The 19123-nt window shown below is 42.5% G+C and overlaps 1 protein-coding gene across 4 annotated transcripts in view; it reads right to left on the minus strand.

The window, feature by feature from the left end:
• ttll5 (tubulin tyrosine ligase-like family, member 5) overlaps positions 1 to 19123 on the minus strand; it is a 291222-nt gene that overhangs the window by 128783 nt on the left and 143316 nt on the right. For all 4 annotated transcript variants that reach the window (XM_080202142.1, XM_080202144.1, XM_080202141.1 and 1 more), the window contains exons 19-27: positions 18667 to 18699; positions 16099 to 16241; positions 15194 to 15527; positions 14942 to 15062; positions 13125 to 13271; positions 11002 to 11096; positions 9878 to 9990; positions 6537 to 6941; positions 5178 to 5368 (exon numbers count right to left, since the gene is read on the minus strand). In XM_080202142.1, coding sequence (XP_080058268.1) covers positions 5178 to 5368; positions 6537 to 6941; positions 9878 to 9990; positions 11002 to 11096; positions 13125 to 13271; positions 14942 to 15062; positions 15194 to 15527; positions 16099 to 16241; positions 18667 to 18699 — 1582 coding nt within the window. The remainder of the gene's footprint in view (positions 1 to 5177; positions 5369 to 6536; positions 6942 to 9877; positions 9991 to 11001; positions 11097 to 13124; positions 13272 to 14941; positions 15063 to 15193; positions 15528 to 16098; positions 16242 to 18666; positions 18700 to 19123) is intronic.

Consider the following 19123-nt stretch of genomic DNA (forward strand, 5'->3'; position numbering starts at 1 on the left):
TGATTTATCATTTCACCGTAGATTCTTTTGTCTTAGAAACCACTCATTAATCAATAATTTCTCCAGAATCAAGCCAAGTCAGCCAGGCAGGACTTTCCACAAAACTTTTCTTTTTAAACAATCCATTCATCCCGCTGTTTGCCGGGGTATGGTTCAATAGCCTCACCCAAGGACGCCATTCTTCACATGCACACCCAGGCAGTAAATGTTGACAGCTAATCGACTGAGGAACATAGGCATTTTAATTCTGACTCATTAGGAATCATTCATTAGTGATCTGGAGTGGAGGAATGAGGTGGGGAACCTGAAGGGAAAGTGTCGGGTTTCCCAGTCCCCTATTGCCGGGGTGGATGGTGGTGGTGGTGGTGCTGGTGGTAGTTTGCAGTGAACACCACCAGCTGCGCATGGTGATTTCAACAAAGGCAGAACAAACCAGGGCTGGAACCTGGAGCCTTTCTGGTGCGTGTGGTCCAGTCTCAGAGCAGGTGGTGCTGCTAAACAATTAGGGCACTGACATTTCAGAAGGGAAATAGAGCCTTACAAATGGAGCTCAGATGCTCAAGCTTGTGGTTTTACTCTTAGATCATCTGTGGTGATAAACTTGGGCTGTTTGAAGGCCATTCCATCGCCCAAGACATCACCCAGGCTGGCCTCTGCTCCTTACCCTAAGTAGTGGGGAATAAATTAATCCAGAAATTCAGCTCATGGTCTGGGGACCCAGGTTTGAATCCTGCCATGACAGATGGTGGAATTTGAATTCAATAAAAAACAATCTGAAATTAAGAATCTACTGATGACCATGGAACCAGTGTCGATTACTGGAAAAACCCATCTGGTTCACTGATGTCCGTTTAGGGAAGGAAATCTGGTGTACTTAGCTGATCTGGCCTACATGTGACTCCACAGCCACAACAATGTGGCTTACTCTCAACTGCCCTCGGTCCAGTAGAGGCGGGCAATCAATGCTGGTTAGAAGTAATAAACATGTCCCACAAATGAATGGAAAAAAAATCAAAAGATAGCCAACCAGTGTAGGACTACACACTGTACCTTTAGGGGAGGAAATAGTGTCGAGGTGGTAGAGTTGGGGGAGGGGAGGGCAATCCTGGGCAATTTATTGCAACTGCCACATTGCCAAGAAGGTTTTAAGTGTGCCTCTAATGAACCAACACCCAGTGAGTACATGACCCAAGATCTCCAACATGGCTTGAACTGCTAAGCAGAAACAGAGCAGCCCTGCTACAGGCACAGTCCCACGCTTAAGGTTCCGAACCATGCACTGGTTGAGGGGAAAAATGGTGAATGTCTTCCAGGATATGATCTTGGAGTTGGAGAGCCACTGCTCCCAAGTTTCAATTCAACATTCCCCACATAACATTAGTCACAACATATTTTTGAATTGTTGCAAAAACTATAATTTTCACTTTAAAATAATTGCACGTTCATGCTGAATTTTAAAATGACAAAACGTTAAGCTCACTCCAAACAGATTGAGCCCAAATTTAAAATCAGGAAATGTTGGAAATACACAGCATGTCCAGTAGCTTCTGAGCGGAGAAACTTTGGGATTCATTCAGCAGGAACATTCCCAGCGGAGAAACTCTGGGAATGATTGAGTGGGAACTCACTGATCGAATGAACAGCCCCAACATTTGCCAGTGTTTATTTCTGGTATTTTCTGTGTATTTTTCACTTTTCTGACAATTGTGGATTTCCCGTTTTAAGTCCACCTCAAACATTTTTGTTCAATTTCTGGTCATTAAATACATTCCTTTGAATTTTCTGATTGACAAAGACAAAGGTTTGAGGTCTGTCAGGATGGTAGAAATAAAGGGACCCTCTCAGGTGTTGCCCTGGTTCCAGAACTCCACAGATTTCGAGTTAGACATTTTGCTGACAGTATCTACATTGTGGTTTAGGAACATTTCAATCTCTTGCGTGGCTCAACAAGCCGTGAGACCATTTTAGGACATGGGAACATAAGAGCAGGACTAGGCCATTCAACCCCTCAAGCCTGCTCCACAAATTAACTTGATCATGGCTGATTTTCTACCTCAACATTTTCCCGCACTATCCCCATATCGCCTAATTTCACTGAAATCTAGAAATCGATCAATCTCTGCTTTGAACACATCATTCGATGACTGAACCTCACTTGGTTTGACTAAATCTCCTTGAAGCATCTTTGCATCCTCCTCACAATTCACATTCCCATTAAGTTTTGTGTCATCAGCAAACTTGGAAATATTACATTTGATCCCGATATCCAAAACATTGATAGAGATTGCGAATAACTGAGTCTTAAGCATTGACCCTTACTGTACCTCAGTAGTCACAGTTTGTCAACCTAAACTTATAGTTGGGCTTGTAACCACGACTGATAATTCAATGTACCCACTGAAGGAGTGCTGCAGTATCAGAAAGAGCAATCATCAGGTAAAATGATAAACCGAGGTCCTGTGCGCATTCAGCTCATGATACCAGTCAAAAATTAGGACATCCTCTCAAGTTCTCTCATTACAATTTTCTTTTAGTTTAGATAGGGCATCATGATCGGTGCAGGCTTAGAGGGCCAAAGAGCCTGTTCCTGTGCTGTACTTTTCTTTGTTCTTTGTAAATATCACACTGACTTATGGCACCTTGCTGTACATAACATAGCTCTTCTGTTTACCTCCACAGTGATAGTCAATAAACTTATGAATTTAGTTTACTCATGATTCATTCTAACACAGGTGAAAAATGTACTAAGTGCAAGATTGCCCCAAAATGTGGATTATTTTCAGAAACAGTCTACTAATGAACCCTCCCAGGCAAAACCATCACTGAAATTTGTATCAACATGTGCAGGCAATGCAAATTTCTCCAGTAAAAGCTGCCAACTTAGAGTCAACACTGATCACTTTTCCTTCAAAATACCAAATGCATCTCAAGCCCACACACTCTGTGAAACAGTCTCACCCAGCCATTGTTCAAATTGTCCATGACTTTTACTTTTAACCTATTAAAACTTCATCAAATATCTCACAATAAAATGTACACTTCTTAAAAACTGTAATAGGACCAACGTCACCAGCTAATTTCCAGCTCTGTTACTGGGTCCACTTGTTGTGTTAAGGACATGGCTGATGGTAAATCATGATGTGGGTATGCCGGCGTTGGACTGGCGTAAACACAGTAAAAAGTCTGACAACACCAGGTTTTAGTCCAACCTATTTATCAAATAAATAGGTTGGACTAAAACCTGGTGTTGTCAGACTTTTTACTGTGATGGTAAATCAGCCAGTTGTTCCAAATCCCAGAAGAGAAACTTGGGACAACTACCCTCTCCTGTATTTTTCCCAATTTGTCAAGATAGGTTTAAAATCCAGATGATGATATTTTGTAATTATTTTAAATAAAGAACAATAAAATAAACTGGAAGTATACTTAACTAAGACAATAGCTATACATAGTATCCCTAATCTTACACAGTTCCAAACAATCTTCACTATCTTCAGAGCTAATTCTCCCTGAATGTTCCACAACACCTTATAGATCTTAAAACTATAGAAATCCAGTAATGGCCACCACACGAGGCAGTTAGAGGTAGAAAAAACAACTTGCTTTTCAAGACAGGCTCTCTTCACAGACACTGCTTGCTGGGAATTTTACATTTATTTCTGCTGTTAGCTGAGATCTAATAAATAGCTTCCTGGCATAATTTTAACCATCTCCTTATATATAGCTTCTTCCTTTGACCTTTTATCTGAGTTAACCTCTTTAGAATTCACACTTAATTACCTGCATTTCTTGAGTCTAGTTTGGGAGTGTAAATAAAAAATACACTCACTTTACAACCTTTTCTTCACACAATGGATGGAATTTTACAGCCTTGCTTCAGTGAGACTGGAAAATTCCACTCAAAGTCAATAGACATTTCCATTGTCCACCACTCGCCACTCCAATTCCATGGCGGGCGGGGTGGCAGAGTTTTGGTAGTAGTCTCTTCCTTTGAACCTTTAACACCTTATTCAAATCCCTTCATGTTTTGTTTGCTGTGTTGCTCAGCTCATCAATGTATCAACAGCATTAGTTCCAGTAACATAGACAAACTGTCCCTGCCTGAAGCATCTTTCATTTTCCCACAGCTTTTAAGGTATATAACCAGCAGAAAATATTCCAAATTCATGGATTTTCTGATATCCTTGCCATTTTCCGACAGTGCGTACCAACATTGATTAAATTAATTACTTTTGGCATTCAACTGTAGTGGAGAGAATATACTGCGCCTCGGATCTATGTCACTTCTGGATTGTAGATCATCTGTACTAGCTGTAGAGGCTGATGAACGAGTGACAGTCCCTTCCGCAGCTGTACAACTGAACAGTGGCCCAAAGTTGACTGATATTTTTTCTTTCCAGTCGGTTATCTTTTACAATATCTGATCATTTCTTTTGTTCTCTGTTTTTACCATACCCTTCCTGAGTGCTCATTGCCAGGCATCCCTGACAGCAGCAAGAGTTTTCCATTCATTGATTCAATTTGAGGTCTTACTTATAGACATTCTTGTATGGCAGGTGCGGTGACCTGTTGGTCTTGTGCCAATAGCAAGTTCATAGAGCATGCCTTTGGGGATGTGGTGGTCATCCATTCAGCTCACATCACCCAGCTAATGGAGTCGTTGCTGACTCAGGACAGCTTGCTCTCTTGGTACCAATTTATAAAAAAAATTATACTTCAGATCCAACTTTGCTCTTTGTATCACCTTCTTCATCTATCCCAATGGCATACTGAACAATATTGTTCAAATTGTTACCCACCAATATTGTACCCATGTGTTACCGACCAATATTGTACCCATGTTACACAGTGCTAGAGCCATCCCAGTACTGTATCCCTGTTTTATAGTGACAGACCTGTACCCACATGTACAGTGCCCTTGTGTTATAAATGACATACCTCTGCCCAACAATACTGTACCACAGTGTTATACACATCAAAATACTCTCTCTACACTCAATCAAATCAGGATGGTAAGAGCCCAGATTCCCACCATCTCATTTTTGTCTGTTTGAGTAGCGCACTTAAGCTTTAGCTGAGAACTGTTCACCTTGTACACAGGTCCGAAGGTTCAGACTATGTTCTATTTATTATTTGCAGCTTGATGCTATGGAGTGCTGAGGTTAGGCATTACACACCTGGTGTGTTAGGAGACTGAGATGACTGGAGGCCGAGTATCGTCGAGCTTTCTGCTTTGCTGTCAAACGCTGCAGCACGATGGAAATGGCTTCATGATTCAAATCTTCACTTGGAGTGGGATGATGATCACCTTCCCCGAGTATGCCAACTGTTCCTGGACGCTGCCGGTGGAGGCATCGCACACCCGACCCTGCAGAGAGGTCAAAGCCACAATATGAATCATTCAACAAGGGGTACAGGGCAAATGGCACTGAGGGAGATCAGCCATTATCTAGTAACATGGCAGAGCAGGCTGGAGGGACCAATTGCCTACTCCTTCTATGTTCCTATGATTGTACTGTGCATTAAGACCAGTGCCCAGATGGTCAGACAGTCTGATGGTATGCACATTTACATCTTGTCTTTTACCCATAGTACAATGTGAGGAAATGAAAAGGGGGTCAGTTGCAGGAACCAACTGGGCAGCTGCCAATAGCCAGTCAAAGCAGGCAGTGATGGTAGGGCAGGAATGGACCTCTCCATGGGGTTTGGCGCATGGGTGAGTGAGCGAAAATATTACACAGCAGGCTTTGCCCTCTAATGTCAATTCTCTGACCCTTTTCCACATAACAGGCATCACCATGGACAGCAAAATTGGCAAGGTGAGATCTTAATTACCACATTCTAAACACAGGAATGCTGCTATGATACCTCCTGTGCCTTTTTCCAGCTTACTCTCCAAGAACTGAGGAGCACACACAAGCAAAGGTAAGAGGGTTCAAAGAAGGTCAAGACACCGGTATTGGGGCCATTTCTCTCAACTGATTCTTGTGGTGGGAGATTTGCCTCACATAATTTATATCTTTGTGGTTTCTATTTCAAACGTTGTCCTTGTTGCCCAGTGGGAATTCCCTGTCCAAAATGCTGAGTAAAATGTGGGAGGGGCAAAAAAAGAGGCGAGCTTAAGGGAAGCCGAGCAGAACCTCTTCCAGCCGCCAGGACACACACACATGCACCTGGTCACAGAAGTGACTGTACTTCAAGTTGACAAACCGTTCGTGCATGCAGGCTCTTGCCTCAAGTTAGATTATGACAGCAGACATGACGGGACTCATGTGTGAAGGTGTAACTAACTGTTATGCAGGCCAGTTCATCAGGATCACTTTGGTCCTGGCAGTTCATGCCTTATATGAGACTGTATGTAAGAAGGCCTGGCAGAGTGACCCATCAGTCAAACTAGGTACACCTAACACGGTGCAGGCATTGCCAAACAATCTGTCACTATATATTTCTAAGTATATATTTGTTTATATATCTATATCTTGGGGAAGCTGAGTTGAGAAGGGTAAGGCTGCTCTCTCAGTTCCACGTGTACTCACCAACTGTGGCCGAGACTGGTCGGGATAGCTTCCGGTTGTAAATCTGTGCAGCTGCCTGGAAGGAAGATGGTGAAGCAATAGGGAGGGTGCTGGAAGTCGGTCGCTGGAGTCTGCCTGGATGCAGTGGATGATGACATGTCGGGGTAGCTGAGTCTGGCCTGCAGGCCCCTGTGCCAGTCCTGCCCATTGCCTCAGCCAGCAAAGCAGTCAGATCCTGAACTGGAGTCATACAGGTGGGTAAGGAAGTGGGCAGGGCCTGGTTTTCTTCCTGTTGCAAAGCTGTGTGCAGAGGATGAACATGACAACTGGAGGAGTCCTGCATCGAAGAGTTCTCCGTAACATGGACACATCCATCACCAGATCCATCTGAGGCACTTGAATCTTCCTCTTTGGGTACAGCTGGTTCTGCAGAATAGGATGAAATGATAGGGTAATTGTAATTACCTGTAGAAATTCAGCTATAAGAAGGGTAAAGATAAATAGGGCACAAAGCATGATTTACACAGACTGTTACAATTCTATTAGGGGCCATTAATATTTAAAGAAAAAAATCCAAACACCCAGCAATTAGCCAACAGAGCTGTGGCACAGAGAGACATTAAATAAGCAAGCACTATTATCACAACCCTATAGCTTACAAATACTTGAGCTATAAACTCAGTTTTATTTTTTACTTCCCCTCAAGAGGTCCCTTATCTTACAAAGTCTTAAAGGTTCATTCACTTTTCCTGCGACTGACCCAAAAGTATGTCACAGTCCTCCAGAATTCACTTTAATGTTCCAATTAAATGTTCCAGCTACCCTCTGAGATTCTATGGGTATTCTTCTATTCACCTTTTAGCTACATGACCCACCACCTTTTCTTTTCATACCTCATGACTGTGGATGTCTCAACTTCTTGTTCAGGTTGGCAGCAGAGACACAACTGCCTTCCCACAGCTTTCCAGCTAATACTGCTGAATTCCTTCTGCCACAAAGCTCTATGAGGACCACAGTAGATTTCTTCCACTAGCTACTAGTTAGATCAAATCTTCCATGTGCTTTTCCCTCATGAAATGCAAAGTGAGATTGAGTCCCTAAGCACATTCTATGCAATGAATGATTATGTTAGTATTTTCTCTAGGACTCTATGCAGTCCTAGCTGATATCACCACCTAGTGAGATGTAGTCCACACCAAAGCTACAACTGCCTCAGTCTTATTCCCAAACCGAGCTAATAATAGAAAACGCTGGATAAACTTAGTAGGTATGGCAGCAACGGCGGAGAGAGAAACACAATTAGTTCAAGTCCATATGACCCACAGAATTCTGAAACTGAACTGCTTGTTGTCAGTAGACATACACACATAAATTAAACAAAATAACCTTCTAAACAAAGCTCCAACATGAATAAGTACCTGTATGGGAACCTGGCATGCTTTAGGACGGTTCAAACAGAAATGCAAACCAATTATATTTACTTTCAATACAACTATGATTCTGTAACCCATATAAATAATTTAGATTCCTAATGGAGGTTTATGACCCTCTATCCCAGTTAAGGAACTCTCTTGTTTACAATCTGGTTTTTACCTTATTTTGATCTGGGAAGTATGAGTATAATTTTATTGAAGTAAGTGTAAATCCCTTACGAGGCAAAGGATGACTCATTCATTGCTCAAGTTTTACACTTCTACAACTGATCATTTAAGAAATAATACAAAGGCTAGCATTTTACTGTAGCTAACTCCAAGTTTGTTTAAAATGGGATGCCTCCATTTACTTACAGATAAAATTTTAATTCCAAACACTAAAAATTATATTCTATAACATATAAATTATAACTTAACATTCACAACAAAGCAGTAATCTTTCCAGCTTCACACAAATCCATGTGGAAGTTAGATAAGTACATAAAGAATAAGCAATAGAAGGATATGCTGATCTGAAGAGAGGTAGGTGGAGCTTTGTGTGCAGCGGTTTGAGTTCCAGCACAGCCACTCAGCTCCTGAACTCATTCCAGCCTTTGTTCAAATGTTGAAAAAAGAGCTGGAGTCAAGAGGTGAGGTGAGAGGGATTTCCCTTGACATCAAGGCAGCATTTGACTAAGTGTGGCATCAACAAGTCCTCACTGGGAACCAGGGGAAACCCTCCACTGGTTGGAGAAATACCTTCCCTATAGGAAGACAGCTGTGATTGTTGGCAATTATCTCAGTCCCAGAAAATCTCTGCAGGAGTTCCTCAGGACAGTGTACTAGGCCCAACAATCTTCAGCTGCTTCATCAATCACCTTCCCGCCATCATAAGGTCAGAAGTAGAGACGTTTGCCGATAATTGCACAATGTTCAGCACCATTCGTAATTTCTCAGATGATGAAGTATCTGTGATGGGTAAATTGTTGGAAGGTATTTTGAGAGACAGGATCTACAGGCATTTAGAGATGCAAGGACTGATTAGGGACAGTCAGCATGGCTTTATGAGTGGAAAATCATGTCTCACAAATTTAATTGAGTTTTTTGAAGGGGTAACCAAGAAGGTAGATGAGGGCAGTGCAGTTGATGTTGTCTACATGGACTTTAGCAAGTCCTTTGACAAGGTACTGCATGGTAGGTTGTTGCATAAAGTTAAATCTCACGGGATCCAGGGCGAGGTATCTAAATGGATACAAAATTGGCTTCTTGACAGAATAAGAAGTCTCATAACACCAGGTTAAAGTCCAACCAGCTTATTTGATAGCAATCCCACAAGTTTTCAGAAACGGTGTTCCTTCGTCAGGTGTGTAGAAGGACACACAGGACTCAGTATGGCAAGAAAATCTTGCACAGGCAGGAAGAATGCCCAGCAGAGCAAACTTAGCACTACATCGGTGGGAAGTTAGGGCTTTTTAAAATAACCTGCAGATCCAAAGTTCCTTGCTCATTGGAAGAAAGAGATAACCACAAAATGATGTAATACCCAAGAAATGGAAGAGTCACAGTATAAACAAATAACCCTCTTTGGAGACATTAACAAAGAAGAAGATAATTATTGGAGCATTAAATTAGAAGTAGACAGTCCACAGAATTCAAACCAGATAGTGGCACAGATGTTTCAGTATTTTCTGATGAAGTAAAATGGCTTAAAAATATCACGTTACAGTCAATCATCATCCACTTGCAAGGTTGAGAAGTGACTACATTAAAAGTAATAGGCTAACACTTGGCAAGGATGAGATAGAGTGGTGAAGAAATGCTTGAACCTCTGTACATTACATAAATAATTCTCATTATAAATGGGGGTCCAAGGAAACTATGAAGGAAAATGTTGACACAAAAGTGCAACAAAAATATGACAACAGGAAGTAAGGCAGTAAAGACACCCACCTTCTGTGGATTTGATATTCTGGTTCCAGTTCCTGGCTTGGGTCCCCAGGAAGACACTGGCTGATTTATTCTTGTGTGTGTAGATTGTGAGCAGTTCTTCCAAATCATTCTCACTGTAAACCGTTTTTTTAACAATTAATACAATATGCTTCATAAGCAAATGGCACAGGCAAAAAGCAAAAACTCAGTGACTAGGAAACTCAGAAATCTAAAATAAAAACAGAAAATGCTGTAAAAAGCCAGGAAATCATTCGACATCTAGGAAGAAAAGCAAATCATGTCTTCCCCTTAACTCCACAACAACTCCCACCAAAGGTATTTCAAAGGCTCTTCTAACCACCTCCCAACTCAGTTCCTGACTGTTTATCTACTCTCCCTCTAAGCAGAGACATGATGAGTGAATAATGTCCTCTTGTGCTGTCTCACTTCACCATTTTATGTTACCAACCACTGCCTTGCTTTCCCCTTCTTTCAAAACTGCTTTAAGTATAAAGCTTCTTAAAAGACCCACACCTTGAGTGGGGGCGGGGGCTGGGTCAGCAGAGGAGTGGGGTGGGACTGGGCAAGTGGGAAGTTGGGGGGGGAGATCAATAGGAGGGGGGATAAGGTTGGGCCAGCGGGACAGGGGAGGTGGGTCAATGGGAGGGAGATGGGGGTGAGGAAGCAGGAGGGGGTTGGGTCAACAAGGAAGGGGGTGAGGGTGGGTCAGTGGGAGGGGACACCATGTGGGGAGATGGGTCTGAACAAGTGTAAGTGTAAGAACAAGGCTGATGGGTCAAGAGACCTTGACTTTTGTTGAGTTTGGCTCAAGCACACCTCAGAAATCCAGCAGACTATTGGCAGGAACACAGAGTCGAACCCTAACCCCTGTCTCAGAATTCTAAGTAATACATTTCACTCCCCAATCTTTTCCAAAATTCTCTCTCCAAAAAGAAACAAAAGAATCTTCTTGGAGCTGAATCTCAGGAATTACCTCACGTTGGCCTCGGCACGATAACGGTGAATGACATCACCCTCACAACATGCAGAGGCCTCGGACTGAGCAGCATGTGAATCAAGAGACTGCAATCATTTCCAAATCCCCATTATCCACATCAATGTAATGCATTTTCCATTCCTCTCACCTGGCTTTACTGACAAATACTTGGAAGTCTTCCTGTTGGATGCAGGTCTCCGGCTTAGGATCCATCTGGCTTTTCTTAATCATTCGATCTGTTTCCTGCATTTAGAATTCAGAAATTGGTACGACAAGCTCCCAGTAGCACGCTCATTCCACTTTGCAGCTTACCTTTGAGGACAATCTAAAAACCCTCTTCATCCATTGTGTATTTTTCCCTTGCTTAAACCTTCATCCACAGAGCTTTGGAGACTCAAATCCCACTCCAGATTTTGAGCATGCAATCCAGGTTGATGCTTGCAGTGCAGTGCTGATGAAGTGCTGCACTATCAAAACTACCTGCTATTTGATGGGGCTTGTCTGTAAAACATTCTGGGATTTGATGAAGTTTTCCTGGTCTCCTAAACAATGCTCCTTTCACCAGCAATGTATCCAAAAACAAATTAATTGGCCTTCAGCTGACTGCTATTTCTCAGAACTTTGCTATTGCACAACGGTTGCTACATTCAGCAACATAACAACTTTCATTGTATTTTAGGATCATTATTTGCTTGTGAAACATTTGAGATGTGTCTGAGAGACATGATTAGGTGTTAAATAAATCTATGTTTGACTGACTTCCCTTTATTAGCTATAAATGGCTGAGCAAGAAGTTGACAGTCCTATCCACTCATCTCTACCGCAGCCTGCCTCAGAGAAAATAAGGAAAGAATGAGCAATTGATAATACATAGAAAGAAAGAACAACAGAGAGAGAGAAAAAAGGATGAGGGAGTGAAATAAGAAAGAAACGTGCAAAGTAAGAGAAAGAAAGGATGTGTACAGAAGTGAATCATCCTGTTTGGAACTTTTTTTGAAGTATTACTGAAACATTATTTTGTCAATTTTGGTGCTAAGCAAGATAAGGGATACAAGCTCTGGAATAATTTCCACTTTGATTCTGAGTAAAGTGAGTTTCATTATTTTCAGGAATGTGCTTGCGCAAGTACCCCATACCGCATCAGTGTAGTATTCTTCCATTTCCTGCACAAGCAGCTGTATGGCATTCTGTCTGGGATTCCCAATTTAAAATTTATTTATTAATGTCACAAGTAGGCTTACATCAACACTGCAATGAAATTACTGTGAAAATCACCAAGTTGCCACACCCCGGCACCTGTTCAGGTACAGTGAGGGAGAATTTAGCATGGCCAATTCACCTAACGAGCACATCTTTCTGAATGTGGGAGGAAACAGGAGCACCCAGAGGAAACTAAAGCAGACACAGGGAGAACATGCAAACTCCACACAGACAGTGACCCAAGCCGGAAATCGAATCCAGATCGCTGGCCCTGTGAGGCAACAGTGCTAATCCACTGTGCCACTGTGTCACCCAAAGCTGAATTAACAGGAATTTTCTACACAATCTACCACAGCCCATTCAGAACTGTCCAAAGAGATAGGAATGCACTGGTCTGACCTCAGCAGTGTGCCATGCAGCTTAGGTCAAAATGTTTCTATAACACAGGCCCCAGACTGAGGAGGTTCCTCAAGGGATTTCGGCATGAGGTGATTGTGTTTCTATTCATCTAGTGCTGGGCAGAAGATTTGTTGCAAGCTCAATGCCAGTAATGAAGTTACTGTGAAAATCACCTAGTCGCCACAGTCAGGCGCCTATTCAGGTATACTGAGGGAGAATTTAGCTCAACTGTGCGCCATATCAGTTGCTTACTTCACGTATTATTTCCAATTTTATATAAATCTTTTTGTTGTGTCAGTTGCCAATTTAATGAGAACATAGGAAGGGAGCAGGCTATTCAACCCCTTGAATCTGTTCTGCTATTTGATTATAACATGGCTGGCCTATCCTTCATCTCAATCGACCCAACTTTATTCCCTATCCCTTGATAGTTTCACACAAGAATAATCAATAGATGTCAGTCTTGTAAGATCTAAATTGACAGCAATTGCCTAGAGCCTTTTAGTAGTGGAGTGGGGAAGCTGAGAGTTCTACATTTCCACTATAACAACAAAACAATAATTTCTGTTTATATAAGGATAATATGAGAATGGAGGCTGTTTTACTATCTTTCTACTGAGGTCAAATATTTCTTGACCTCACGACTGATTCTATCTGCCTGTAAGGTTGTACCTTATTGTAGCTGCGGAGAAAGACCCCGAGCTGCTGTGCCAGGATATGTCGACGTTCAGAGATAGGGAGCCAATGACTGGGCAGCGTCATTGTTACTGATTGCTGGAGGTTACTGGCTGCTCTCTTCAAGAACCTGATCACCAGTTCCTGTTGGAGAAACAGACAATGAAACTGTCACTCACTCAGATTCACAGCTCAATTACCCTTTGGGTAATGAATCAGTGACCATTGAAAGAAGCCTCAATGTATCAACATCACCTCCTTGATTCCCACCTCTAAAGTGTCCTTGGATCAGGCTGGGATATTCCCCACACACTCTGTCCCAAGACAATCTGTGATTTTCCTGTGCACCATCAGATAAAAGAACTTCAGCCACAAAACTACCCTTGAATGAGAAACAATTACAACCAACACAGCAGCGTACCATAACTGTGTGATCATTAGTTGAAGATCTAATTTGATCAATAATCTTTTTTACCAACTTAGAGTCTCTTTGGGTCATTGAAACTAGTTATGTAAACACAACTTGTTTCCCCGTACAGCTGCTGTTCATGGCAGCACAATCAATCACTAACTCAGCTCAAATGCATGGCCTGGTGTAGCACTAAGCTGTACAGGCCAGTCTCTAACTCTGTGCTAAATGACATGAGTTCGGTGTGACAGCCACTCTGCCTCAGTGCTGGGGAGGGGAAAGAGTCAGTCAGGATTTGTACTCGCAATCACTTTGCAATGTAGGATAGTGTAAGGGAACAAATGCACATGCATGAGTGAGTGTTACAGTGTACAAAGGAATGTGATCTTTTTTGCAAAGAAACCTGAATACAAGTACAACCCTCAGTCAAACTTTCTCCAAAGTATTGCACCAAACATCACAAAGGATAAACTATGGGGCAGGTTACACTTATATACTCGAAGGAGGCCATTTGACCTACACTGACAACAATCCCACCCAAGTCCTATCCACATAACCCAATGATTACCCTCCTAATCCTTCTGACGCTGAGGGGCAATTTATCCTGGCCAATGAACATAATCCGCACATCTTTGAACTTAGAGAGTTGGGGGAACATCTAATTATCATTTTGAAAATGAGTAAAGGATTGTAAAGGCTGGTTAGAGAAAAACTATTTCTTCTGGTGGCAAAATCAGAACAATGCAGCATAACCTTAAAGTTAGAATGAGGCCAATCATGGATAATGTGAGAAACACTTCCTCACAAAAAGTGTGTGGAAATCTGGAACTCTTCTCCCAAACATCTATGGAAGTTTGGAGCGAATTATAATTTTCAAGGTTGGGGGCTGGTATTGGATAAAGGTCACCAGGGATGGAGATTAAAGGCCAGTAAATGGAGTTTAGGTAAAGGTCTGTCATGATCCAATGGAATGGTGAAAAGGGTTGCGGGGCTGTACGACCTCCTCCTATTCCTACCTGTATGTGCCTCAGCCATACAAAACCGATGGAGCGTAGATCTGACTCTTCCAGGGCACTTACCATCTGAATGCAGGCAGGAAGAATGGACAGTTAGTAAAGTTACAAGCTGGGATACTCACCTCAGCAAGACTCAGGAAAAATTACTCATACTTCAAGCTGCCAAGCTGAACATGCACTCACTCCTAATTGCCTCATTCATTATATAATCTCCAGGCTACCAATAAACACAAGGTGACTAAGAAGTAATTCCCAGTATTATTGCTCATGAGAATCCTCAAAGTTATATGCCAACTCATTTGGAGGTTTTCTTTCCTACTCATGATACTCATGTTCTATCTCTGTTTTAGCTTCTAACACAAGTCCATAACCAATCACAATGTGTTTACCATTTGCTTTTCCTCCTGCTCAGTGGGTGTGGTGATTTCACTCTGGCTGGGATGCTCCCTCAGCAACCGGAGCTGTACACGGTGCAGGTAGGCCGAGAAAGCGAGGCGTGCCTGTACCTTACTGTGGAAACAGAATGAAGAGGAGAATGTGACTAGCATCAGAAACATCAGCAATGCCACTAAATCCTAACGCTCTGTGGATCTGTTAAAAGGCCATTGGGAATATAAACATCATTAGCATTCAGCACCAACCTCAGATTGCCCCCTTTCTGTAACACCTCAAGGAGGTTAACCTTTGGTTGATCATCACTTTGCTCCTCTTTGGTTTGAGTCCGCTGACCAAGCACCTGTTTGTCAACAATCTCCGGCTTGGTGAGTTCCAGGGCTTTTTGCAGCCCCTCACTGTTAGCTCTTGATCTTTGTGCTTTTGGTGCTTGAGCCAAGGTTTGGACAGGGCAAGTGGGTCCAGTAGTGTCTGTTTCATCCTCAGATGTCTCCTCAGCATCCTCTGCTTCCTCCTCCCCTTCTCCCTCCACCTCACACTCTGCCAAATTGGATGATGCGACTGGGACTTTGTGTGAGCGTCCTGAAATGGTAAAGGAGACTGAGGTTACTGCTGAGAAATCGAAGATTAAAGATTGCCAACAGGCTTTTTTATTTTCTGTATATTTGATATTTTTCTTTCCTGTTTATCCCTTCCTCTCCTGAAGGTGCTGACTCTCACTGGGGTACGGGGTCCCCTCCTCTCCTGAAGGTGCTGACTCTCACTGGGGCACAGGGTCCCCTCCTGTCCTGAAGGTGCTGACTCTCATTGGGGTACAGGGTCCTCCTCTCCTGAAGGTGCTGACTCTCACTGGAGTACAGGACCCAAGTTCAATTCTGTCTTCAGTCACTGTCTGTGTGGAGATTGCACATTCTCCCCGTGTCTGTGTAGGTTTCTTCCGGATGCTCTGGTTTCCTCCCACATGCCAAAAGATGCGTGGGTTAAGCAGATTAGCCGTGCTAAATTGATCCTTAGTATCAAGGGACTAGCAGGGTAAATACATGGGGTTAAGGGGATAGGGCCTGGGTGGGATTGTTGGCAGTGCTGGCTCAATAAGCTTGAAAGGCCACATTCTGCACTGTAGGCATTCTATGATACTTCTATGATAACTGACCTCTGTCTTTTCCTTGAATCTGTTTCCTTCTCCTTGCTTCCAGTGACAGGAGTTTCCTCTCATACTGCTGGACATGTTTATGAACTTCTATGTTGAGCACTTCCAGTTTAAACAGTGTGTGGTTGTTCTGTGTTACACCATTGCTGAAATAGAAGGAAGCGGGAAAAGAATAATGTAGCAACATTCACGTTCTAAAATAAGCACAAAGTAGTGATAAAAACACTCGAGGAAGAACATTCCGGGCTCTTTAATGCAACAAATCAAACTACTCAGTGACACTGGACATCTGTGCTGACCCTCAGACTGCCTGCTGTAACAGGGAATACCTATCCATCTGTTGGATCAGAAATCTCTCACACACTGTGAAGTTAATGAGGCAATAACAAAGCTATTCAGAAGGCAAAAACAGCATGATTACAGCACTAATGCCGTTATCATATATAATCATAAATCTACCATTATTACAATATTAATCCCACATTACAACAGCAGTATACTCTATTCTATTTCATTAATATAGTTCAGAGCAGTAGGCCTGCTTAGCAAATAATTCTTTTAAAAAGAGAAGTCCACAGAGATTTCTCAAGTACATACTGCACCAGCAATGACATTTGAGAAACAAAGTTTACAGTACACTGCAGTATCTGTACTGTAAGATACAGTCATGGAGAATTCTTTCAAAAAGCAAACTCCACAGAGTTCCTAAACTATCATAGTGTACAGTAAAAATAATCAGTTTAAAATGAAGTTTAGTTTAGTACATGGGGGTTCCTAAAAATGCAGCAATAAACAATATTCCTCAAACATACTGAAAGGACAAAATGGCCTAAGTCAGACTCCACACAAAATCATGCTTGTTGCATGATGACATAATCATATTGGGACATGATTATTCATCGCACTGCCTGCATGCTTCAAAGCAGGCAGTACTGCACTTCAAATGCAAGCCAGACACCAAGCATGGAATCCTTTAAAATGAAACCACTTTAAAAGGGGACACAAAATGGGCATTTACTGTACTGTTAACATCCACATTACTTCAGTACGAATGACCTTACATTCCTCTTTATTTAGAACATAGAACATAGAACATTATAGCGCAGTACAGGCCCTTCGGCCCTCAATGTTGGGCCGACCAGTGGAACCAATCTAATGACCATCTAATCTAAACTATTCCAATGTTATCCATATGCCTATCCACTGACCATTTGAACGCCCTTAAAGTTGGCGAGTCCACAACTGCTGCAGGCAGGGCATTCCACGCCCTTACTACCCTCTGAGTAAAGAACCTACCTCTGACATCCGTCCTATAATTACCAATCCTTAATTTAAAGCTATATTATTTGTAAGTTATAACTGCACCAACTCCACATTATTACTGAACCAGCACTAATACACCACTAATTACATTATTAATAATCTAACATTATTATAGAGGTATTTATCTGATATTACTGCATTATCAGCCCTCCCTTGTTCAGGTACCATTACCTAAAACTATTCGAATATTGTTGATTTTTCTGCATCTGACTTGAATGTGTCTGATTGGTAGTAAACTTTGTTGCACAGCTAACTCATATTTAACTACCCTGGGAGTGTTTGATGGGGACAGTGTAGAGGGAACTTTACTCTGTATCTAACCCCGTGCTGTACCTGTCCTGGGAGTGTTTGATGGAGACAGTGTAGAGGGAGCTTTACTCTGTATCTAACCCCGTGCTGTACCTGTCCTGGGAGTGTTTGATGGAGACAGTGTAGAGGGAGCTTTACTCTGTATCTAACCCCGTGCTGTACCTGTCCTGGGAGTGTTTGATGGGGACAGTGTAGAGGGAGCTTTACTCTGTATCTAACCCCGTGCTGTACCTGTCCTGGGAGTGTTTGATGGGGGACAGTGTAGAGGGAGCTTTACTCTGTATCTAACCCTGTGCTGTCCCTGTCCTGGGAGTGTTTGACGAATAAAAAGTCTGACAACACCAGGTTTTAGTCCAACCGATTTATTTGATAATAGACTCACAAGCTTTCGGGGTTAGTCCCTTCGTCAGGTGACGAAGGGACTAACCCCGAAAGCTTGTGAGTCTATTATCAAATAAATCGGTTGGACTAAAACCTGGTATTGTCAGACTTTTTACTGTGTTTACACCAGTCCAACGCCGGCATACCCACATCAGTGTTTGACGACACAGGGGAGAGTGAGATTTTACTCTGTATCTAACCCCATGCTGTACCTGCTGTAGTATAGTTTGATATCTATCTAAACATTCAGTGAATGGGGCAGAGAGGCTAATTAAGGAAAAGCTATTAGTCAAGCTATTATGAACTGTTATCTGAAAAGGAAGAACTCACAAGGCTACGGTGAGAAAGGGGAGAATGGAACTAGGTGAATTGTTCATTCAGAGAGCCAGTGCAGAAACGATGGACCAAATGCTTCTGCACCATAACAATTCTGTGATTCAGAATCAAAACAGATAAATGAGAGTTGGTAGCTGTCCTCTGCAAGTTCATGAAATTTACCAAATGGGCTTTTCCACATAACTTAATTGGCACTGGAATCAATGACAAGTGCATACTCACCGAGATCTGGCTGAAGGAGCAGGTTTCCTCTTCCTGAAAACAAAAGTGACATCAAATCACCTCAGAACTATTGCGGTAACAGCCCTAAAATTCTCAGCCAAGAATATGAGCACAATGGGTAAAATCTGCTATAGGTGCCAGAAGTTCCACCCCAGAACTGAACACTGCTTTAGTTTAACAAGAATAATTGAGAGCTGCCAGCCTCAGTAGCGCCACCTCTTAGCGGTGGCCACTGCTAAAGCTGCATTTGGAATAAGAGCACAACTCAATGGTCATCACCTTGAAAGTTAGGTAAATGGGAACTCGTGGCCAATCAAGCATGCTCCAGCAAGGGGCGAAGGGACACTGAGAGTAGGCAGTGCAGATGCCATGGAGACAGCCACTGCCGTTAAGGGGTGACTTCCATAAGCCAAAGGATACCCAAAAAAGAGGCACCCCAGCCCTAGACCTAGAGCCT

The sequence above is a fragment of the Carcharhinus amblyrhynchos genome, chromosome 14 (genome assembly GCF_965287045.1).
Source record: "Carcharhinus amblyrhynchos chromosome 14, sCarAmb.v2.hapA, whole genome shotgun sequence".
NCBI classification, from domain to species: Eukaryota; Metazoa; Chordata; class Chondrichthyes; order Carcharhiniformes; family Carcharhinidae; genus Carcharhinus; species Carcharhinus amblyrhynchos.